At 46.2% G+C, this 24,116-nt stretch overlaps 1 protein-coding gene across 2 annotated transcripts in view; it reads right to left on the reverse strand.

Moving 5' to 3' along the window:
- Nucleotides 1-6,956: 6,956 nt before the first annotated feature.
- The window catches only part of CYP20A1 (cytochrome P450 family 20 subfamily A member 1), a 29,499-nt gene continuing 12,339 nt past the window's right edge, over nt 6,957-24,116 (reverse strand). For both annotated transcript variants that reach the window (XM_035137571.3, XM_088671305.1), the window contains exons 8-13: nt 22,097-22,151; nt 19,794-19,914; nt 18,807-18,918; nt 16,595-16,659; nt 11,433-11,522; nt 6,957-9,649 (exon numbers count right to left, since the gene is read on the reverse strand). In XM_035137571.3, coding sequence (XP_034993462.2) covers nt 9,499-9,649; nt 11,433-11,522; nt 16,595-16,659; nt 18,807-18,918; nt 19,794-19,914; nt 22,097-22,151 — 594 coding nt within the window. In that variant the 3' untranslated portion in view covers nt 6,957-9,498. The remainder of the gene's footprint in view (nt 9,650-11,432; nt 11,523-16,594; nt 16,660-18,806; nt 18,919-19,793; nt 19,915-22,096; nt 22,152-24,116) is intronic.

A 24,116-nucleotide genomic window follows, 5' to 3' on the forward strand; every position in this document is an offset into this window, starting at 1 on the left:
TCTGTGTCTTCTGCTCAGCTAAAAAGACTGGCAGGTGACAGGATAGCCGTGTGCCCTACATTAGAGAGGACAGTCCTCTATTTGAAGACGACATCTGGTCCACATCTGGTTTAAGGATGTCTGGTCCACATCTGGTTTAAGGATAAAAGAACCTGTCAATGTTTTAAGCTCTGCTTTTGCTTTCAGTCATGCAGGCCACAATTTTGCCAGTACTGGTACATAATTTTTCCAGTACTGGGCCCTGGTGGCCCGCTGGAATGTAGAGTTAACCGGGGCTATTGACTATTGGCTTCCAGTAATAATAATAATAATAATAATTTATTATTTATACCCCGCCCATCTGGCCGGGTTCCCCCAGCCACTCTGGGCGGCTTCCAACAAAACAGAAATTCTAAAATACAGAGATCCATCAAACATTAAAATACAGAAATCAATCAAACATTAAAAGCTTCCCTAAACAGGGCTGCCTTGAGATGCCTTCTAAAGGTCTGGTAATTGTTGTTCTCTTTGACCTCTAGTGGGAGGGCATTCCACAGGGTGGGTGCCACTACCGAGAAGGCCCTCTGCCTGGTTCCCTGTAACTTGGCTTCTCGTAGTGAGGGAACCGCCAGAAGGCCCTCGGAGCTGGACCTCAGTGTCCGGGCAGAACGATGGGGGTGGAGACGCTCCTTCAGGTATACCGGACCGAGGCCGTTTAGGGCTTTAAAGGTCAACACCAACACTTTGAATTGTGCTCGGAAACGTACTGGGAGCCAATGTAGGTCTTTCAGGACCGGTGTTATGTGGTCTTGGCGGCCGCTCCCAGTCACCAGTCTAGCTGCCGCATTCTGGATTAGTTGTAGTTTCCGGATCACCTTCAAAGGTAGCCCCACGTAGAGTGCATTGCAGTAGTCCAAGCGAGAGATAACTAGAGCATGCACCACTCTGGAGAGACAGTCAGTGGGCAGGTAGGGACTCAGCCTGCGTACCAGATGGAGCTGATAAACAGCTGTCTTGGACACAGAGTTGACCTGTGCCTCCATGGACAGCTGTGAGTCTAAGATGACTCCCAGGCTGCGCACCTGGTCTTTCAGGGGCACAGTTACCCCATTCAGGACCAGGGAGTCCTCCACACCCGCCCGCCTCCTGTCCCCCACAAACAGTACTTCTGTCTTGTCAGGATTCAATCTCAATCTGTTAGCCGCCATCCATCCTCCAACCGCCTCCAAGCACTCACACAGGACCTTCACCGCCTTCACTGGTTCTGATTTAAAAGAGAGGTAGAGCTGGGTATCATCAGCATACTGATGGACACCCAGCCCAAACCCCCTGATGATCTCTCCCAGCGGCTGCATATAGATGTTAAAAAGCATGGGGGAGAGGACAGAACCCTGAGGCACCCCACAAGTGAGAGCCCAGGGGTCTGAACACTCATCCCCCACCACCACTTTCTGAACACGGCCCAGGAGGAAGGAGCGGAACCACTGCATGACAGTGCCCCCAGCTCCCAAACCCTCTAGACGATCCAGAAGGGTGTTATGGTCGATGGTGTCAAAAGCCGCTGAGAGATCCAGCAGAACAAGGAAACAGCTCTTACCTTTGTCCCTAGCCCGCCGGAGATCATCGACCAGTGCGACCAAGGCAGTTTCAGTCCCATGATGAGGCCTGAATCCTGACTGGAAGGGATCCAAATGGTCCGCTTCTTCCAGGCGTGCCTGAAGTTGTTCAGCAACCACTCGCTCAATCACCTTGCCCAAGAATGGAAGATTTGAGACTGGGCGATAGTTGGCCATATTGGCCGGATCTAAAGATGGTTTTTTAAGAAGCGGTTTAATAACCGCCTCTTTCAGCGGGTCTGGGAAGGCTCCTTCATGGAGAGAAGCATTTACCAACCCGCGAAGCCCATCGCCCAGCCCTTCCTGGCTAGCTTTTATAAGCCAGGATGGGCAAGGATCAAGGAGACAGGTGGTTGGTTTCACTCGTCGAAGCAGCCTGTCCACATCCTCGGAGGTAACAGATTGAAATTGATCCCACAAAACTTGACTAGACAGGACTCTAGCACTCCCCCGCCCCGGCCCTGCTCCCACGGTGGAGTCTACCTCTTCCCGAATCTGAGCGACTTTATCTGCAAAAAACTTTGCAAAATCATTGCAGGAGATCATGTGGCCCGTACTGGGCCCGGATGGAGCAGGTGGTTCCGCTAAATTGCGAACCACCTGGAAGAGTCTCCTGCTGCTGTTTTCTGCAGATGCGATGGAGACGGTGAAGAAGGTCCTCTTCGCTGTCGCCATTGCCACTTGGTAGGCTCGAAGTTGAGCTCTAGCCCGTGTCCGGTCTGATTCAAAATGAGTTTTCCGCCACCGGCGCTCTAGCCGTCTCAACGACTGTTTCATCGCCCTCAGCGCCGGGGAAAACCACGGGGCTGTCCGGGCTCCATGCAATCTGAGAGGGCGCTTCGGAGCCAGACAGTCAATAGCGCTGGTTAACTCCGCATTCCAGCGGGCCACCAGGGAATCAGCTGAAAGGCCATCGACATGGGATAAAACATCCCCTACCACTCTCTGGAAGCCAATTGGATCCATTAAGTAGCGGGGGCGGACCATCTGAATCGGTCCCACCTCCCTGCAGAGGGGAAGGGTTGCGGAGAAGTCCAGTTGCACCAGAAAGTGATCTGACCATGGCACTTCTTTTGTTTCGCTTTTACTTAATGTCAGATCACCAACATCCATAGAGGTGAACACCAAGTCCAAGGCATGTCCGCGGCTATGAGTTGGGCCAGACTTATTCAGGGACAGCCCCATGGTGGCCATGCTTTCCACGAAGTCCCGAGCGGCTCCTTGTAAGGTCGTGTCGGCATGGATGTTAAAATCCCCTAAGACAACCAAGCTAGGTGTCTCCAGGAGCACATCCGACACGACCTGAAGCAGCTCGGGCAGGGAATCCTTGGTGCAGCGGGGAGGTCGGTACACCAAAAGGAATCCTGTACTGCCCCTATTGCCCAACTTCCAGAACATGCACTCAGAAAACTCCGTCTTACCAATAGGACGCCTGGTGCAAACTAATGACTTCCTAAAAATCACTGCAACCCCCCCTCCCCGCCCAGATGGCCTGGGTTGCTGTGCATAAGAGAAACCTGGTGGACAAGCAGCGCCAAGAACGGGCCCATCGGCTTCATCCAACCAGGTCTCTGTCACACATGCCAGGTCAAATCCTCCATCCACAATCAGGTCGTGAATGGCAGTGGTCTTATTCATCATCGACCTGGCATTGCACAGCAGCACCTTCAGGTCATGTGGGTATCCCTTGCTGATTCCAATATCCGTCCGGTCAGGACCAGACCCGGAGGCAGGGATAGTCCTCAGACAACGACTAAGTCTGCCTCCTCGGTAATGACATGGTCTGGTCTTAGCGTAACTCCTCCTCCTACCCGTGACCACTGAGATCGGTTGTCCCAGTGCATCACCCCCTGTGGAATCTGCCCCAGCCATTTTGCTTGCTGGGACCCCCTCCCGGGCAGCCCTGACCCCTCCCCTTAAAAACAAAATAAAACCTCTAAAAACAGCAAAGAACAGAACAAAAGAAAAACACAAAAAACACAATAAAACAATAAAACCAAAAACAATAAAAATTACATATACACTAAAATTTAACAGATTCCCACACCCGACTAAAAATCCCTCCCTAAAACCTATGTAAATCAAAAAATACAGTAAAGCAATACAAAGACAGAAAATTACAAACCAAAATTGACCCCTCCCCTTAAAATCAAATTTAAAACCAATACAGAAAACAAACTAATGCAATAAAACAATACAAACAAAGACAGAAAATTACAAACTAAAATTAACCCCTCCCCTTAAAATCGAATTTAAAACCAATACAGAAAACAAACTAACAGACTAAACGATAAACAAAAACCAAAAACAATAAAAGTTACAAACACATCAGAATTACAAGAAAAGCAGCAGCGGCACTGTTTCAGGCCTCCTAGGAGCCTTAAAGCTGTGGTAGAGTATGGGTCCCGCCCCCGGGCCCAAGGTGGAAGTGGGCTTCAGGGGGAGCAGTCCTTCCAGTACTCATAGCAGCACTGATGTTCCAGGCCTCCCAGGAGCCTCAAAAGCTGTGGTGGAGTGGGGGACCCGCCCCAAGCCCCAGGTGGAAGTGGGCTTCAGGGGGAGCAGTCCTCCCAAACACTCCCTGGCAGAGCAGCAGCAGCAGCAATGTTCCAGGCCTCCCAGGAGCCTTAAAAGCTGTGGTGGAGTGGGGGACCCGCCCCAAGCCCAAGGTGGAAGTGGGCTTCAGGGGGAGCAGTCCTCCCAAACACTCCCTGGCAGAGCAGCAGCAGCAGTACATATCCAAGCACAGTTGAAAGTGTTGGTGCTGACCTTTAAAGCCCTAAACGGCCTTGGTCCAGTATACCTGAAGGAGCATCTCCATCCCCATCGTTCTGCCCGGACACTGAGGTCCAGCACCGAGGGCCTTCTGGCGGTTCCCTCATTGCGAGAAGCCAAGTTGCAGGGAACCAGGCAGAGGGCCTTCTCAGTGGTGGCGCCCACCCTGTGGAACGCCCTTCCATCAGACGTCAAAGAGGAAAACAGCTACCAGATTTTTAGAAGACATCTGAAGGCAGCCCTGTTTAGAGAGGCTTTTAATGTTTAATAGATTATTTTATTTCATTTTTCTGTTGGAAGCTGCCCAGAGTGGCTGGGGAAACCCAGCCAGATGGGCGGGGTATAAATAATAAATTGTTGCTGTTGTTGTTGTTGTTGTTGTTGTTGTTGTTGTTGTTGTTATAACTTCTTTTCTGCAGACTTTTTAATAGGGTAGGAAAACCTTAATCACTTTTGAACTGCCAGATCACGACTTCATTAAAGCCAATTAAAGCATACCTGGGAAAAAAACCACATCAGTGGTTTTCACCACATTGTGCTTTGCTAAAAGAAAACCCGGAGGAAAGGGATCAAAGTGTCTTTGTCGGCACCTTTTAACTTGCTGGGTCTGGTCCTTTTTATTGGCGTCCGTTTGAAAATTGGCACTTTGGTAGCCCTCATCAGATAGATCATGTTTGCTTGGCCAGTGTTTTCCTTACTATGGTGGGATTTGTATTTAGCTTATCATTTAAATAGAAATAATTTCAACTATACACAGGAAATAGCTTATACAACTTTGATGCAACTCACGGTCTTCTTGTTGTGTGAAGCGGATGGGGTAACTTGGAGACTGCTCAGAAGCTGAATGAAAGGAAATTATGGACTGGGTCGTTCCCAATCCCATTCCAGAATTTTATCCTCTTCTGCCGCCAGGGCAGGCCGGACTGCCTCCCTGCAACAATTCAATCTGGAACCATGGGAATGGGGGTAAGAACTCACTTTAGATTTGGAAAAGAATGGCATGATGGAAGGGGGAAGAAAAATGAGATTGAGAAAAATGAAGTTTTCTAAACTAAAATCTGGATTGAAGTTACAGGTAGGTAGGTAGCCGTGTTGGTCTGAGTCGAAACAAAATAAAAAATTCATTCAGTAGCACCTTAAAGACCAACCAAGTTTTTATTTTGGTATGAGCTTTCGTGTGCATGCATACTTCATCAATCGTGTGCATGCACACTTGCACAATCTGGATTGAAGACAGTGCTACTCAACTCAGTTGTGGCACCAGCAGAAGCCAGTCCAATGAATTGCACTAACATAATGGGACTGCTCCCCCAATATGCTCAGGGGGGTTGTGTAAACATAGGGACCCAGGTGGCGACCCATAGGGACCCAGGTGGCGCTGTGGTTAAACCACTGAGCCTAGGGTTTGCTGATCAGAAGGTCGGCGGTTCGAATCCCTGTGACGGGGTGAGCTCCCGTTGCTTGGTCCCAGCTCCTGCCAACCTAGCAGTTCGAAAGCACGTCAAAATGCAAGTAGATAAATAGGAACCGCTACAGTGGGAAGGTAAACGGTGTTACCATGTGCTGCTCTGGTTTGCCAGAAGCGGCTTTGTCATGCTGGCCACATGACCTGGAAGCTATACGCCGGCTCCCTCGGCCAATAATGCGAGATGAGCGCGCAACCCCAGAGTCGGTCACGACTGGACCTAATGGTCAGGGGTCCCTTTACCTTTACCTTTAATGGGACTGCTCCCCCAATATGCTCAGGGGGTTTGTGTAAACATCCAGAATGGCATAGGGTGGGAGGAGAAGGGAGAAGTGTGTGCTGACAGAACAATTGCCTTCGCATGGATAAAAGGTGCAGGCTGTAGAGACTGGACCTGGAAGCGTCATACTGAGAGCTCGGTTGCTTTCTGCAAGAATCCAATGCCAATGGTGTGTCCCCTTCTCCTGCCCGCCCACCCCTGCCACAACCAGTGTTAGAAACTGAGATAGGAAAGCTAGGAGCTAAACGGCACCTTTAGCCTAGGTTATGGGCGCAACAATGGAATGTCTAGGCGTGCTTTTTTAACAACAAGAATACAAAACTACAAATGAATGAACTGCAGCTAAAATGTTATGTTCATTTTTCACATGGTCTAGTCCAGGCATAGGCAAACACGGCCCCCCCAGATGTTTTGAGACTGCAACTCCCATCATCCCCAGCTAACAGGACCAGTGGTCAGGGATGATGGGAATTGTAGCCCCAAAACATCTGGAGGGCCGAGTTTGCCTGTGCCTGGTCTAGTCCTTCCCCTGCCTATTCTTAAGAGGGTCTCTTCTCCAGTCTTCAGAGAATAGCTGGAAGTGGGGAGGCAGAAAAGGGTCCCCCTTTCCTTCCACTCTGCAGTTTAATCTGAAATCTTAGGTGCAGTACTGCGCTGAGAGCTCAGAAACTGCTCGAGCTCGTGAAGTTCCCTGTTGCAAAATGTGTCTAGAGCAATGGGGGTTCCGAACACTGGCCACAACCTGATGAAGGAGCAGTTCCGCTTAATCCTGCGATTCTCCACCCTATGCTCAACCTGTAAAGAAAACTATGTTAAAAACAACCACAGGCTTCCCCAGCAATCAAAGTACAGTATGTCAAAGCATACTTTATTTAAGGAAAGAATGAAGTTAGAAAGGAAGCAGGAGAACAGCACACCCAATCAAGTCCAGGATCAAGTAATGAGAAAATAAGTTCTTAATTCCCATCTGCGGTGGAAGTCAAAGAATGCACACTCGGTTCTAGTCTCACCTTATAAACCACGCTCACTGAAATGTTGGGCAAAGCACAACCCATTCTGCAACTTGCACGCAAAAAGCGGGAGACACACAGAGCTCTGCGTGTCTAAAATTGAAGACATATAAACTCTTCTGCATGTGCTCCCTGCATAATCCAATCACGGATGCAGAGCCTCCATGTCTACAAGATGTTCTTGCACTTTCTGCAGCAGGCATGGGAGATAGCAGGCCATACCCTACTTCGGGCGCTGCAAATGCAGATAGGAAGCTGAGAACATACCTACTGGTGCTCAAGATTCCCGGCATTCTCTTACAAGCCTTGGAAAGTCTTTTGGACCCTAGGCGGCTGCGTTTGGGCCATTTTGTATAAGTAGGTCATCTGCTTCCTGCTTCTTGGTCAATCACCTTGCAGCCTTAATACTGGGGGGTAGGGAGGATAAACAGGCATCTTGTGGCATTCAAAAGGTTTATAGTACCTGGCAAATGTCAGAAGGCATTTCCATCACCCATCGCCTGGTTTTTCCAAAGTTGCATAGCGTTGATGTTGAGAAACAGGTTTATTGTGCTGATCAGTGATCAAGTCAAACACTCACCTCAAAATCTTAAGAGAATCTGCCTTCTGGAAAGGGCTTGATTCACCCCAGTACAGATGGCAACAATTTTGCACGGAAGATCCATTCCCAGCCCCGTTCTGGGGCAAAAAGAACCCACACGCTGGCAATTGTGCATCACTTGGGGACATGCCTAAAATGGTTGTTGCCTGTAGGTGTCATACAAAAGCATAGGGTACCCCTAGGCAGAGCACAGGGAGGTGGGGAATTCAAATAAGGTGCCTCCTCGCCAGATAAGTCTAAACAATGGTTTGTAGCACAATCCAGATGCATTAAGTAAAAAGCTCAGCAAGGTAAAGAAAGAAAGAAAAGAAAAATCCGGGGCTGCTAACCAGTCACAAGCCTTTAAACTTAGTGTACTAATTTTGCTGACTGTTCTTATTTGCCTGTTTGCATGGATAGAAGAATTACAATTTAAAAAGTTAGCAGGAAGAGGAACTCTGATAAATAAATAAAAAAGGCACCTGGGCCTGAAAACAATTGGAAACTTTGTATATAAAATGGGTTGATGATAATGCATAACAGAGATTCATTTTGATCGGAGCTACTTTTGAAAACAAAACACTGCATTGGTAGCGCAGCTGGTTTGGCAGAAAAGCAGCTCTTCCCAGTCTCCGTTGAAAAAAATTAAAAGGCAACATCCTTAGGTGTGTTCTTCTGGATTAATTCAGTTCAGAACTACTCCTGCACACAAAGAGAATTCATCAATACAATCACTGTGCCTCACTCCTGAACCTGATCAGTCCCAATCCAGTTTAAGTCAGTTGCGGCCAAGTCCCATTGAATGCAACGGGGTGTCTCCAACTTACAATGAACGTGTTCCATTGCTTTCAATGGGGATTAGTCGCAACTGACTTAAACTGGATTGGAGCCTGGACTAGGCATACAAATGAGAAGCTGTAACTAACTAATGTGCTTCTGCATGTGATCTTGAATATTCACCCACAGATTTATTGAATGCGGGCTTCTGGCCTCCTTTGCACACCTTAACAGCCAGTCTGCAACCATTTGGTCTTTTGTAGCTAAGTCAAGGCTTAAATTAAGGCTAGAACTCGTCAAACGTTACACCAAAAATTGTGTTTTCCCATGCAACGACACAGTCCTGAAAAAGTGATTCCTGCCCCTGTGAGAATAAAAAGTGTTCCTTCATATATAAAAACAAGTTTGCAGAATCTACAACAGAATGTGCGGCTATTTTGCAACTCTAATTATTTCCAGCTTTCAGTGGTGGGAGCTTAGTCTGCAATACATTTATTCTATAAATTTATCCTCTTCTGTCAACCCTTCAGATTATATTACAGTTTTGTTACAGGCAAAACTGATTATCTTCAGTGTTTTGGTAGAGTTGCCATATTTCAAAAAGTGAAAATCCGGACACAAAAATGGTTGTCGAGTAAAAAAGTTGTTGAACTGTTATTTGTTTTTTGTTTTGCCAAAAGTTGTTGAGCTTTTATTGCAAAATAAAACGTTTTTGAACTGTTTTTAAGGAAATTCGCCAAAATCTAGACTTCCGACATGGATTGCCATACGTCCGGATCTTCCCAGACACGTCAGCAATTTTCACCCAGACGCTGTTTCTGACTGCCATATTCTGGTTATGTCTGGGAAATTCTGGACATACGGCACCCCTAGCTTAGGCCATTTTCATTAAAGAAGAGGGGAAGTATTTTAGGCCAAGAAGGCCTAAAAATTACTACAGTACAGTGAGATAACGGAAGACGGCGGATGGCACCAACAGGATTCTTCTCTTGAAATAAAATTCCACGGCTCTCGCCTCAGTTTCTCTTGGATATGGTTATCCAGGCTTCCTCCTTTGGCGAGGTGACCAGCTCATATCTGGTATCCACGACTTGACCTTCTACAGCATGCAAGTGGAGTTTCCTCACGATCACAGTCAGCAGGATTGTAGCTACCGTGTAAGCAAACCTGGATAACCCGAGGGGAGGAGAAGGCAAATAAGAAAAAGGCAGAGGCTTGAATCCTCCCAAACGCCTCTCTGGAGTGTGGGACCCTGAGGGAGGGCAGGGGCTTCCAATTTGGGGCAATTCCCCTCCTCTCCTTGCGCCCCATCCCACACTGCTGAGGAGGTACCTGTCAGCTTGTGCATTTCTTAGTACAGAAAGTATTGATCTGATGTGTAGAGAGCTTTCCTATTCTAATTAATTCAAGAGGGTTCTGGAAGCTTCTCTGTGTGAAAGAAGCAAGCAGAAGGTTCCTGGTGTTTGGGTTATTCCTTCAGAGAAGCTGAGTACAGCTGGCTTAAAGTGGTTCTGTTATCTCGTATGCCAAGGTCATGCTGGCAATAAAAATAGGCCAGAAGGAGCCTGGGTTCCACTTTCTCTTTCTATCACTCTTCCTTCTGGTGGGGTGTTCTGTACAGAGTATGCTTAGCGTTGAGTTTTAGACTTATTATAAGTTATTGTAAGTTAGGTTAAGTCTGCAGCAACTGGATTTCCTATGGACAGTGCCAATCCTGAATGCATTGGATTTGTGACCATGGTGCTCATTTGCCTTCAGTAGCAGTAAAGCTCTGCTGGATGAAATATTAATTGCCTCTATTTTTTTGGGAATCCCGCAACATGTTTAAGATTTTACTCTGCTAACTATACGTTGGAAACTGCTCTGGATCAATATTGAGTAGAATTTCATGACAGTACCCCCCCCCCCCCGAGTCTTTTTTTGCAGGGCCCAGTCACCACTCCGGAGGCGAGGGGGAGAGTAAGAAAGAGGAGTGGACAGAAAAATTCCCTTCCATCTTATCTCTAGGATCAAAGCAAGAACAGGCAACGGAGGAGATCACACAATGTTAGACTGGCCTCGACCAGGACCAGGGCCTTCTCAGTACTAGCCCCGACCTGGTGGAATGCTCTCTCTCAGGAGACTAGGGTCCAGTGGGAGTTTTCATCTTTTCGTAGGGCCTGCAAGACGGAGCTGTTCCGCTTGGCCTTTGGACTAACTCAGTCTGACCCCGGTTTTACCCACCCCTAAGGCTTTATCCTACAGTTATTTAAATGAGGTTGCACTTGTAGATTCCTAATTTTAAAATTGAATTTTAACATTGTATTTAATCTGCATTTTAATTGAATTGTTTCTTTTATGCTTGCTTTGATATTGTTGTTAGACGCCCTGAGCCCGGTCTTGACTGGGAAGGGCGGGGTATAAATAATAATAATAATAATAATAATAATAATAATAATAATAATAATAATAAATCCATTACGCAGAATGACCTGGACAAAATGCTACCCAAAAGGCCCCCTCTCTCTCTTGCTGCCTCACTCCTCATCATAGCTGCCAAGTCTCCCGTTTTCCCCGGGAAATCCCCGTTTTTCCAGCTGTTCCTAGCTGAAAAAATGGATTTTTTTTGTTTTCCCCCGGTTTATTCTGGTGCGGCGGCCATTTTGGAACTGGGCGGAGCATGCTCAGAAGCGACTTTTGATGCTGCTCTGCCCAGTTCCAAAAGGGCTGCAGCGTGACTTCCGGTGTGGCGGCCATTTTGGAACAGGGCAAAGCAGCATCAAAAGTCGCTTCTGAGCATGCTCCGCCCAGTTCCAAAATGGCAGCAGCGCTACTTCCGGTCTGCTATTTCCGGCCCAGTCCCTTATTTCTCTGACAGCAACTTGGCAGGTATGTTCCTCATAGAAACAGAGATGCTCTCTTCTTGCTCCCCTCCCCCCCCCCCCCGAAAAAATTAAAAAAACATGCTCACCTCAGTTCAGGGCATTCCTGGCTCCCTGAGAAACCCAGAAGGGAGAAGTTTTTCATGGCAGAGTCGTCACTGAATCTATCTGGATCAAATCTACAAGAGAAAGAAGGAACAAAAATAAGGATCGGAAACCTCTCTGACCCCAAGAACTAGGTCTGCAAGAATGCCATTATAAGGTAGAAAGTACATCAGCACAAGATATACAAGTTCCCAGTGTCTGTGTGCCTGAACCCTTTTCTCCCTCGATTCTCTACTGCTTGCTAAAGCCCTGCAATCTAAGTTCTCTGCTCTCCTTTCCTTGCAGCCTGCCTGCCGGCCTGCACAGTACTTCCTCCCAATATTTCTCAACCCAGCCAGCCTGCGAACAGGTACCTGTGCAGAAGCTGATGATTCATTAGAAAGAAAAGCTTGTTTCGCCATCAGGTCAGTGGGTTTTTGGTGTGGTTTTTTTTAATAAAAAAAAAGCAATTATACAGCCTAGTGTCTAAATTAACGTTAAGATTGCCACCATCGAGGGATTGACAAAAGCAGTAAGATGATGCCAGGCGTTAAATAATTCGGTATTCGAATGATTGGTATAAGTAATTGTATTATAATTTGGTATTGTTATAATGAGGCTGTTATTGGATGGTAATTGAAAATTAAGATGATGCCAGGTTGTTTGTTTCCAAAGCAAAAAGGGAAAAGTGTGTGTTGGGGGTGGGGGGAAGCATTCACCGCAGAAAATAATATCGAGTAGAGGCTGTGTTGCAGCACATGTGCTATTTTACATGCATGGTATTTCTCTGGGTGTGAAAAGATTTATTTATTTATTTTATTCTTCAAACCTTTAGCTGTTTGAGTGTTGCACCCTTTTCTTAAAAGCCAGCTGGGATTTGCAGTGATAACAGCAAATTCAGCTCATATTTGCTGAATTCCCTACTGCCAACTTTTTAAAAAGCCAACCTAGAGGCAATCAGAACAGGCAGCTATTAGTAGCTGCCGTATAGGGAAGAAAGTTCATTTTTTTGCTTTTTGGGGTCAATGCAGCAGGATTTGCGGGAGGCAACAGTTTCTCCTTGTCAAGAGTTGCTTCCACTTCCCATACTCCTGCCCTCCACCCATAATTTCTTTCATCCCACTGACATCATCACCACGTATAGCTCTCAGGCAAGTGCCCTCATTTCACCCCACGGTTTGCACGCTGCAGGAATTGACAGCAAGCTCCGGCTGAAAACCAGTTTTGGAAGGTGCCAGCGGAGCACACACACAAGATCCCATGCTCAGTCTCTGGTATCCACCGTTGAAAAGTATCTCTGGGACCAGGACTCTGATAGAAGATTTGCAATTTAAAAAGTTAGCAGAAAGAGGAACTCTTTGATTAAAAAAAAAAAAAGGCACTTGCACCTGAAAACAATTTGGAACACTGTGTATAAAATGGGTCGATGATAATACGTAATGGAGATTCATTTTGATCTGCTGCCTGTCAAATAGTAACAGGCCAAGGACTGCCAGGGAGGCATAGCTGCCAAGTCTCCCGTATTCCCCGGGAAACCCCTGTTTTTCCAGCTGTCCCCAACCGAAAAAACGGATTTTTTTGTTTCCCCCCCGGTTTATTCTGGCGCGGCGGCCATTTTGGAACTGGGCGGGGCATGCTCAGAAGCGACCTTTGATGCTGCTTTGCCCAGTTCCAAACTGGCTGCAGCGCGACTTCTGGTGCGGCGGCCATTTTGGAATAGGGCAGAACAGCACCAAAAGTAGCTTCTGAGCATGCTCCGCCCAGTTCCAAAATGGCGGCAGCGCTACTTCCGGTCTGCTACTTCCGGTCCAGTCCCTTATTTCTCAGGCCGGAACTTGGCAGCTATGCAGGGAGGGCATAAAAAGGCAAGGGTCATAAACTTTTTAAAAATGAGGCGTCTTATGCTCATTGTCATGAAACAGTTGGGGAGGGGGCGGTTCAACACAACCCCCACTCACATTTTAAAGAACCCCGAAGGGGCTGCGGGGCAACGTGGCGCCACTAAATTCAGTCACAGCCCCGCCGAACGCACAGATGGCATGGCTGCCGGGCACTATCGGCAGCAGAGGCTTCCCCAGTCCCTGCCAGCCTCCATCTCCACCTGCCTGCGATGGGCAACACTTTCTGTTGGCTTCAGGACAGGACTGGGGGTGGACCGCCCACAGATGGGAGACCGGTTCAGAGTAAGATGCCATCGCCAGGTTGTGATCACCAGGTCACCTTCCAGCCTCCAGGCGCAGCACCGGGCAAATGTATTCTCCCCTTGCTTTCTAAATCCCCTTTATGGCAGGTGTGGGGAACCTCTGGCCCTTCAGATGAGTTACAGTTCCCACCAGCCCCAGAAAGAATGGCCCATGCTGAGGGAAGGTGGGAGTTGTAGTTCAGCAACATGCAACGGCGATAGCTCAGAGGGTAGAGCACAAGATTGTTTATCTCAGGGTCGCAGGTTCGAGTCCGACACCGGGGCAAAAAAGTCACGCATGGCAGGGACTTGGGCTGGAGTACCCTCATGATCCCTTCCAACGCTGTGAGTCTATGAGAGCCACAGGCTCCCCACGGTTGCCATAAAGGGAATTTAGGAAGCAAGCGGAGAATAACTTTGCACAGGTCACACCTGTGCATGCACACACACACAAACACACATCCCATTCCCCCTCCATTGCTCACATTGCCCTAAAGACGAGTGTTTTATGAGGAACATGTCTGTTTCCACATCATTTGCAGAACACCGAAGAGCCTAAGGCAGAAAATCCAGACAGCATTTCTGTGGCCGACAATTTTGTTTAGTCGTAGATCTGACGGGCTGCGGACTTTTTAACAATACAGTCATGCCTTGGTTGTTGAACAGAATACATTCCGGAAGTCCGTTCGACTTCCGAAAAGGTTGGAAAACCAAGGCACGGCTTCTGATTGCCTGCAGGAGCTTTCTGCACTCAATTGGAAGCTGTGGAAGTCGTATCGGACGTTCGGCTTCCAAAAACAGTTCGCAAACCAGAACATTCACTTCTGTGTTTGCAGCATTCAGGAGCCAAAACGTTTGAGTCACAAGACGTTTGAAAACTAAGGTATGACTGTACTCCAATATCCAACACCTAGCCATTTTTTACTTTTCACCCTTCCCCGGCCCCAAGAAAAGAGTGTGGCAGCCATTTTTTAAAAGGGACAAGACTTGCACTTCCAGTTCTTCCTGTGGAACTCCTGGAGACTACGATTCTTATTGGCTGTGTTGCTCATCTGCTTCCTTTTTCTAAGAGGAAAGCTATGGCTGCCGGAGAGAGAACAGGGGCTCTTAGACTGATTTTATTTCTTCAAATTCAGCCCTACTGTGTTTCCTCCCTGAACTGAAATCAGTGAGCAACGGTGCCCGAACTATTAAAAGTTGCCATCTGGAGGCTAAGGAGAGCTAGAGCAGTTTCTGTCATGCTGCAGAAGTCAAAATCTGAAGCCAAGAATCCATAAAAAAGAGACTGGAAATGAGGTAGAACCTCCATTTCCTTAAAAACAGAAACCCATGATTGATGTTTCCTCCTCCGAACCACAGATTTTATTATGAATTGCAATTGCAACATCTCCTTCTCACAGCGACCTGTTTTTAAAAAGAAAATCCTGCACACAACATTTGCCACAGAAGGTCAGGAACGCTCAGAAAAGGAAGTTATTGATTAAAAAAAAATGCCACCAAAAGCATTTTGCAAGATCACATTTGCAGTTATATAAAGCCTTGAGTTTGAAAGCAAGAATGCAAATCCGTCTTAACAAAGGGGCTTTTTGCGTCACCCATGATGTTTAATTAGGTTCAAAAATATATAGAACTGAACTGCACGTTCAGGACCATCTCCTGGGACTGTATTGGGGGGGGGATAAATGTTTGATTCTCCCGCACTTCTAAAACCTCCTGTCTGTTAAAAAGGAAGGCATCAAGGAGGGGTCTTCTGCAATACAGCTGTAAGCTATTTCCAGAGCATCAAGCATATGGCAAGAGGCTATTTCACCTCTCGCCATCCCATACAAGCAGCACAACAGACCGGTTGTCAGTTCATTTCCGGGCCTAATTCAAGGTGTTCACGTTACTGTTTAAAGTCCTAAATGACTTAGGCTCCGAATACCTGAAAGACTGCCTCCTTCCCTACAGACGGCAGGCAAACCTGTATCAGGAATTTTTTAATGTCTTAATGTTTTACCATTTTTTATGTAAGTTGCCCAGAGTGGCTGGGAAAACCCAGCCAGATGGGCAGGGTATAAATATTATTATTATTATTATTATTATTATTATTATTATTATTATTATTATTATTACATATTCCCTTGGCTGCTATGGCTCAGTTGGTTAGAGCGTGGTGCTGATAATGCCAAGGTTGCAGGTTCAATCCCCGTATGGGACAACTGCATATTCCTACATTGCAGGGGGTTGGACTAGATGACCCCCAGGGTCCCTTCCAGCTCTACGATTCTATGATAGAATCACAGAATCGTAGAGTTGGAAGGGACCACGAGGGACATCTAGTCCAACCCCCTGCAATGCAGGAAACATTTGCCTAGTATGGGTCTCAAACCTACAACCTTGAGATTAAGAGTCTCATTCTCTACCAACTGAGCTATCCTGGGAAGCAAGGTCAAGAGAAGACTTCTTTTCCCACATGCTATTTTTCCATGCGCAGGGCTTAAAAAAAAAACCAGAAAAACCACTGGGGAGAATTCCAACATGCAGTCCTCCCCCTTGCCTCTAAAATGGTACAGTATACCTGAAGGAACGTCTCCAGCCCCATCGTTCAGCCCAGTCACTGAGCTCCAAGGGCCTTCTGGCAGTTCTCTAACTGCAAGAAGCGAAGTTACAGGGAACCAGCCAGAGGGCCTTTTTGGTAGTGGCACCTGCCCTGTGGAATGCCCTCCCATCAGATGACAAGGAAATAAACAACTCTCTGACTTTTAGAAGACATCTGAAGGCAGCCCTGTTTTTAATATTTGATGAATTATTGTATTTTAATATTTTGCTGGAGGCCGCCCAAAGTGGCTGGGGAAACCCAGCCAGATGGGTGGGGTATAAATTAATAAGTAATAATAATAATAATAATAATAATAACAGCCCAAGCATCCATTTAGAAACACGTGGCAAAATCAGCTGGAAGGGGAAAGACAGAAACGGATAAAGTAACTTGTGTTTCCATACTTATAGGGCAACGGCCAGGCCGAGCTGTCGTGTAACACCACACCGAGCGCATACAGCACGAGAGTCTGAAACGAAATGAAAAATGCATCACTTTAGCCAGGTCAGATTACACACCACATTTGCAGCACACAAACTGCACACTCTAACAGACCACTGCGGGCTTTGCAGAGGGATTCTGTACCTCTCAATAGGCCTTTCTCCCAAGCAAACTATGGGACCCAGGTGGGGCTGTGGGTTAAACCACTGAGCCTAGGGCTTGCTGATCAGAACGTCGGCGGTTCAAATCCCTGTGACGGGGTGAGCTCCCGTTGCTCGGTCCCAGCTCCTGCCAACCTAGCAGTTCGAAAGCACGTCAAAATGCAAGTAGATAAATAGGAACCGCTACAGCGGGAAGGTAAACGGCGTTTCCGTGTGCTGCTCTGGTTCGCCAGAAGCGGCTTTGTCATGCTGGCCACATGACCTGGAAGCTGTACGCCGGCTCCCTCAGCCAATAATGCGAGATGAGCGCGCAACCCCAGAGTCGGTCACGACTGGACCTAATGGTCAGGGGTCCCTTTACCTTTACCCCAAGCAAACTGGTACAGGATGTAAACTGAACAAGCTTTATTCCTGCAAAATCCAACCACCTTGCAGAATGAATTTGAAGTGAACCAATCTAATTTCCAGTTGTTAAATTTGAAAGGAGTGGGTTGGGGGGGGCGGTTTGCTAGTGAATAATAATAATAATAAATTTTTATTTATACCCTGCCCTCCCCAGTCAAAACCGGGCTGAGGGCGGCTAACACCAATAAAATTACAATAAAACATAAAAAGAAATTAATTAAAAGACAGATTAAAATACAATATTAAAATTTAAAATGCAGCCTCATTTTAAGTAGTCCATAAATCCAAGCCATGAGGGAGGAAAACACAGGGGTCAGACTAAGTCCAGCCCAAAGGCCAGGCGGAACAGCTCTGTCTTGCAGGTCCTGCGGAAAGATGACAAATCCCGCAGGGCCCTGGTCTCCTGTGAAAGAGCATTCCACCAAGTTGGGGCCAATACTGAAAGGGCCCTGGCCCTAGTAGAGGCCAATCTAGCCACCTTATGGCTCGGGATCTCCGGAGTATTGTTGTTTGTGGACCTTAAGGTCCTCCGTGGGACATACCAGGAGAGGCGGTCCCGTAGGTAGGAAAGCAGACATCTACTAGGAAGCCAGCAATAAGAAACTGCTGTTATTGGAGGGGGGGGGGAGAGAGACTGTATTTCAATGAAGGAATGCAAAAACAAAAACGCAGGCCCTGCAGGCTTCATTTTGTTTTATGAATGGAAATAAGATAGAAACTTCTAGGCAAGCTGATTAAAACAAGACTGATAGAAGACATCTTTTTCTAGTTTGTCTTTCAGATTGGTTCATTTGAGCTTTCCCTTCAGATGCGAGGAATGGTTTGAAGCTCTCTGCTAAAGCCGGACATCAGGATGCAATCCTGAGCACGCCTACCTAGAGAAAAGTGGGGTTTGGCTCCAAGCAAGCACAGATTGGAGGAGGTGGTCAGGATGAGTGAGGGTGGGAATGTTCCATTTAAATGAAGCTAGTAACCATAGCTTGGGTGATAGAGGAAACCAAGGTTACTTAGGAGATTTCCTTTTTAATCGTGGTTTACACGAAGGGTCTTCAGACGTGGGCAAGAGTCTTGGTGATCTGATAGCCTGGCTTACTGGAATAAGAACGCCCTCATGCATAAACTTCTACCTAAGCATTCCTATAATAAAACAAAATATTAGCTTTCATCCATAGGAAAGGGACACTTAAAAAAACTTTTAAAAAATTATTATTAAGGCTTATAGAGGAAAAATTCAAAACTTAGTACCTATCCCCCTTTTTGAACCAACAAAGACTTTGATCTAGATACAATAAAAACATTAAAGGGGGGGGGATAAATAAATAAATAGGTTAAAAGAGAAAGATCGAAAAATAATTCAGAAAGTAAAGAACTTCTGATTCTTCCTGTGTCTGCTATATAAAAACAATATCCGCTTCATCCAATCCAATATAACACCCAACAATTCCACTTTCTATGAGCAAATATTATTTTCAGTCCTCAAATCTAAATATCATTATTTCTTTTTCATGCAAAACGTCTCCGAGAGGTTTCCAACCTTTAACAAATGATAACAATGACTTTTCCCTGATTAGAGGAAAGGGAGGCTTTGAGCACTGGCTTCCAGTCCTACCTCTTTGGGAATAATATGCTGGTCTACTCTGCCCTCCAGCTCCTGCAGCCGAGCCGCAATCGGAGTCAGTCTTGATGTCCTCACAGTCTCACACAGAACCTGCCGGCAATATCTGCAAACAGAGAAACCCATTGCAAGCCTTTCGCTTGAAGCAAGAAAAAGGCAACAACAACAATGAAAACCCCATCCGACACACTTCTTCGGACTTCTTCAATTCTGTAAGGGCAAGAATCAAAACTAGGGCTTCACGTTAAGTTACAGCACAACTTGTAGCAGGATCAATCCATTAGCCTACAAATTGCATTTCAACTGGCCAGAACGCGGGCGCAGAATGTTCCCAAATTGCTAACCAAGCTTTGAAGAAAAGAAGTGCAACTTCTGATGTGGGGCTCCCCCCCCTAGTTCATTCAGTTCCCCCTCTGGTCCATGGATTTGCTTAAAAATCAGGGCCTAATGTTACAAGATTGCCTCGTAACCCGGGTTTGCAAACCCACTTCAGTTCTGGTTTGTGTTGACCATGGTTATAGCAGGATTTAAACAAAACGTAGAAAGGAGGAGGGAAATTGGTGTAAGAGAGAGGAACAGAAGGAGTGGAGTGCAAGGTCAGTCTGGATGAGCGTTCATCCTGATTTGTTTGCATAAAACAAGGCCTTCATTCAGATTTCTTTGCAGAGAGGCTATATGACGACATTGCATCAAGCCAACAGCAATTCAAATTGGCCCGGGACTTTTCCTATCAATTTCCTTATTGCAAGAAGTCAGATGTCTACTTGGAAGTAGGTCTGCTGCACACAAGCGCCAAATCGTCTTTAATTGCACAAGCTGAATTTGCCCCCGTGAGATTCCTACATGCCAAATCACAGCAACGTGGAAGAGGAGTGTGCGGTACAATCTTGCTCTCAAAACTGGTTAGATTATCAGGAAAGTTGCCGCTGTTGAGTTCCAAGCACAGCCATAAAACACACACACACACAACCAAGTGCATACCTGAGCTGCTCAATTTTCACAGGTGTAACTGGACCTTTCTCAAGAACTTGGTCCATCTCCTTGTAAAGCTTCTCCTGAATTTCTTTTGAGGTAGTCAAGAAATAAACTGCCCAGGTGCACACTGTTTAAAAAAAAAAGAGTATACATCAGAAGACGAGAGGATATAAGTCAGCAATTTCTTCCTTTCGATTTACAGTTCCTGTACGGTAGCTAAAAAAAAGAAAGAAAAAACGCAGAATGTAAAGATCAGATCATACGAAGCAGTGCTACCCACAAAGAGGAAACAGCTGTTCTGAGGAAATGAAAAAATTATGCTTCCAAAAACCAGAAGGACATTTCAAAAGGCTAAAGAGTTCTTTTGAAGTAAGGCTGCTACTTAGCAATTATGGAGTGCTTTCTCCTAAGTGCGTCACATGTAAGATTCAGCCAGCGCTATAACCACCCTGTAAAGTAGACAATGATTATTATTATTATTCCCACATTGCAGGTGGAGGCTGGGGAGATAGTAGCTTGCTGAAAGCTATCCAGTGAGTTTAAAGCAGAGCCCAGATTTAGATGATAAGACTTCTCGCTCATAACCCCTATGCTAGAATAGCTTTTGAAGGAGTTAGAAATATCTAGAGCAGGGATATGGATCCATCCCATGGGCTGGCCATTTCGACAGGCGGGTGGGAGACTGCCTACCCGTCAATCAACTGACATCACCATGGTGTCAGGCGACCCATTTTTCCTTTGCAGCATGGCAAACCGTGCTGGGGGGGGGGGGGCAAGCCATGCAAAGCTTAATGTCTCTACCTATCTGCCAACAGGCAGCAACTTCATGCCTGTAGAACATGGGTAGGCAAACTAAGGCCCGGGGCCCGGATCCAGCCCAATCGCCTCCTAAATCCGGTCCACGGACGGTCCAGGAATCAGCGTGTTTTTACATGAGTAAAACGTGTGCTTTTATTTAAAATGCATCTCTGGGTTATTTGTGGGGCATAGGAAGTTGTTCTTTTTAAAGATAGATAGATAGATAGATAGATAGATAGATAGATAGATAGATAGATAGATAGATAGACAGACAGACAGACAGACAGACAGACAGACAGACAGACAGACAGACAGACAGACAGACAGTCTGGCCCCCCATGAGGTCTGAGGGACAGTGGACCGGCCTCCTGCTGAAAAAGTTTGCTGACCCCTGCTGTAGAAGTTTCCCCATGCCCCATTTGGGGCAGGGGTCAGCTGCACTACTGAGAGCTCCTTTTTCCCAGCTGGCTTGCTCTTACCACTGATCTGCTGACAGTCTATGACAGCAAGCCTCCCTTGCCGGCACGCAACAAAGAGCATACTTTTAAGGCTCATGATCATGTACCTGCAGTCGTGTCTCTACCTGCGCCATGCCCAATGGCATGTACGGCATCAGGTATCGGGCAGTTGGCTGTGGTTTGGAGAAAATGGCTTCATGTGATGAATGGGGACCAATCTCACCCCCAATCAAGTGAAACCTGATTCTGATAGAATGATCGAAATCATATTCTGTCCTTCGTCAGGGCTCAGTATGTGGGGATTTCCCATTTTATCTTTGGGACAACTCTACAAGGTAGGTTAGCCTGGAAAGACAATGACCCAAGGTCATCCAACTTTAATTAATTAAATTTCTGTATCATCCGCAAGGATCACAGGGCAGCTGGCCATATTAAGCTTCATGGCTGAGCAGTGATTTGAACCCAAGACTTCCTAGTCCCAATTCACCAACCATAGTATGTTGCAAGAACTGGACGTGGAGGAAGGGTTTAATTTCCTTCTTGGACACAAATCACCCCATGTATAAGATAAGCCCACAGGTGCAGGGTCAGCCAAGCCAATTGCTATACCAATGGCCCTGTGCCGTTTATGTAAGTGATTAAGGCATGTCAGTTCATTGGCGAACTGTGCGTTTGTCTGGGAGTCAGAGTCTGTGTTGTGTTTTGAATTGCTGGATCAATAGAAATATTTGTATATATCTGTATCTGCAAAGCCGACAAGCTGTATGCCTATATCAATGTCTGGGACTGTATTACTGAAGCCTTATCTTCTGCCCCAGTAAACTATTTTGAACTTCAATCTGCCTCTGTGTGGAGAATGGAACTAGGCGCGACTTCTGCTACATGGGTCTCACTTCAGAGTCCCAACATAATACACTCTTAGCTGTTGCTCACATATGGCTAGGCTTGGTCCGATGGGCAACTTTCTATCTTTCCATTGGCCTAGGACCTTGAAGACTAAAATCTATTGTGTTTGAGTTCCACAATGCTTTCTGTTCTGTTTTGTGTACTTACACTTAGCTGTGATTATGGACCCCGCCAGCGAGAATATCATTGTGTCTTCCAAAACCTAGGAAACAAAGTCTGGTTCAGGGAGACGGAATCAGTACATGGTAAAAATTGTCACTGTCCCATCAAAAATCTTGGCTGAAGGGACAAAGAATAAAATAGCAGGATCTGAGTAATTGCTCTAGTTATTAATAGTCTAAATAACAACTTTGTTTAGAATATGTAAAAAAGTAACAATATTAGGACCTGGAATTAATTCTATACTTGTTAATTACAGATACAGTGGAACGTCGGTTTACGAACCCCTCGGTTTACGAATTTTCGGTTTACGAACGCCGTGGACCCATCTGGAACCGATTAATTCACTTTCCATTACTTTCAATGGGAAAGTTCGCTTCAGTTTATGAACGCTTCAGTTTATGAACAGACTTTCGGAACCAATTACACCCATGCTTCGGGTTAAGTACGCTTCAGGTGAAGTACTCCGCGGACCCGTCTGGAACGGATTAATCCACTTTCCATTACTTTCAATGGGAAAGTTTGCTTCAGTTTATGAACACTTCAGTTTATGAACAGACTTCTGGAACAAATTGTGTTCATAAACCGAGGTACCACTGTATAGCAGGAAGAGCTTGGGACCAGAAGGAATGACTTCTCTTCCATAGCCCCTTTCAGAGTAGAAAAAATGTGCATCACGCAAACATTCAAAAACCTATACAGACACACAAAGAGCCCTCATATTTGTGCACCACTGTGTTCTAAAGGGTGTACAGTGGTACCTTGGTTCTCAAACACCTTGGTTCTCAAACGCTGCGCCTTGGTTTTTGAACATTTCAGAAGCCGAATGGACTTCCAGAACGGATTAAGTGTGGCGCCTTTGTTTTTGCTATTTATTTTGCGTTTTTGAGGCTTTTTTGGTTAATTTATTTTTGTGACTGTGGAATCCGGTTCAGCTGATTGATTGATTGATTGATTGTGTGACTGTGGAAATGGATAAAAGCCCCCCATCCAAACAGTGACTTTCATCAGTGCAGGTAAGTAAAAAAAATGTCATTTTAATTTTTATCTTCTACAATACTGTCTTATTTATTTTATAGTACAGTACATTGTTTATTGCTTTCATTTTATGGGTCAATGGTCTCGTTAGATAATAAAATTCATGTTAAATTCCCTTTTTTTAGGGGGTTGTTTTTAAAAGCCTGGAACAGATTAATCCGCTTTGCATTACTTTCTATGGGAAAGCGCGCCTTGGTTTTGGAACGCTTTGGTTTTGGAACGGACTTCCGGAACGGATTAAGTTTGAGAACCAAGGTCCCACTGTACCAGCGATGGTGCTAACTGCTGTGGAGTACATTCGAGTCTCAGGATCACCCTCTCTTTTGCTCCCGACATGAGTGGCTTTTCAAACTCGGCATGCAAACTAGCGAGGGGGCCCCAATCCTGCCCCCTTCCCCTGAGTGGGGTTTGAACTGCCATCTCCTACTTCCCAACTCTGGGCCACTCAAGTTGGTGCCATGAATGCTGTGCCTTGTTAAATGTCCCAGGCTGCTTGCCCAAAGGGTCTCCCTATGGACAAGCAGACACCTTGCCAAGGAACATGCTCGCTCAACTTGAGTTGGCGCTTCCCTCCAAGGAGGAAGTCATGCTTGGAACAGAAGGTGTCGCTGAGTCATTCAGGACAAGTCATAGCAGCGGCCTTTAAATGCCGGCTGCTCAAGGATTCCAAGATGGGGGTCTGAGGTTCAAACATGGAACCTGAAAGACTTGGACCAGCATGCCTTGCAAGCCACAGGCTAGCCGCTCCCCCACACAGGTCAACGCTGCATGGAGCCGTGTTAAGCAGAAGTAGCTGCTTCAAATGCTTCTCTCGGGACGAAAGCAAAGAGAGCAATCAAATAGAAATATATATTTAAAGCCTCATGGTTGCGAAAGGAGAAAACCCTCCCCCGCCCCTCTCTCTTCCTCTCTCGGATGAAGATTAAAATCGGGAGAAACAATGCAGGCAATTAAATTAATCAAAGCCAGC

The sequence above is a fragment of the Zootoca vivipara genome, chromosome 1 (genome assembly GCF_965207765.1).
Source record: "Zootoca vivipara chromosome 1, rZooViv2.hap1.1, whole genome shotgun sequence".
Classification (NCBI taxonomy): domain Eukaryota; kingdom Metazoa; phylum Chordata; class Lepidosauria; order Squamata; family Lacertidae; genus Zootoca; species Zootoca vivipara.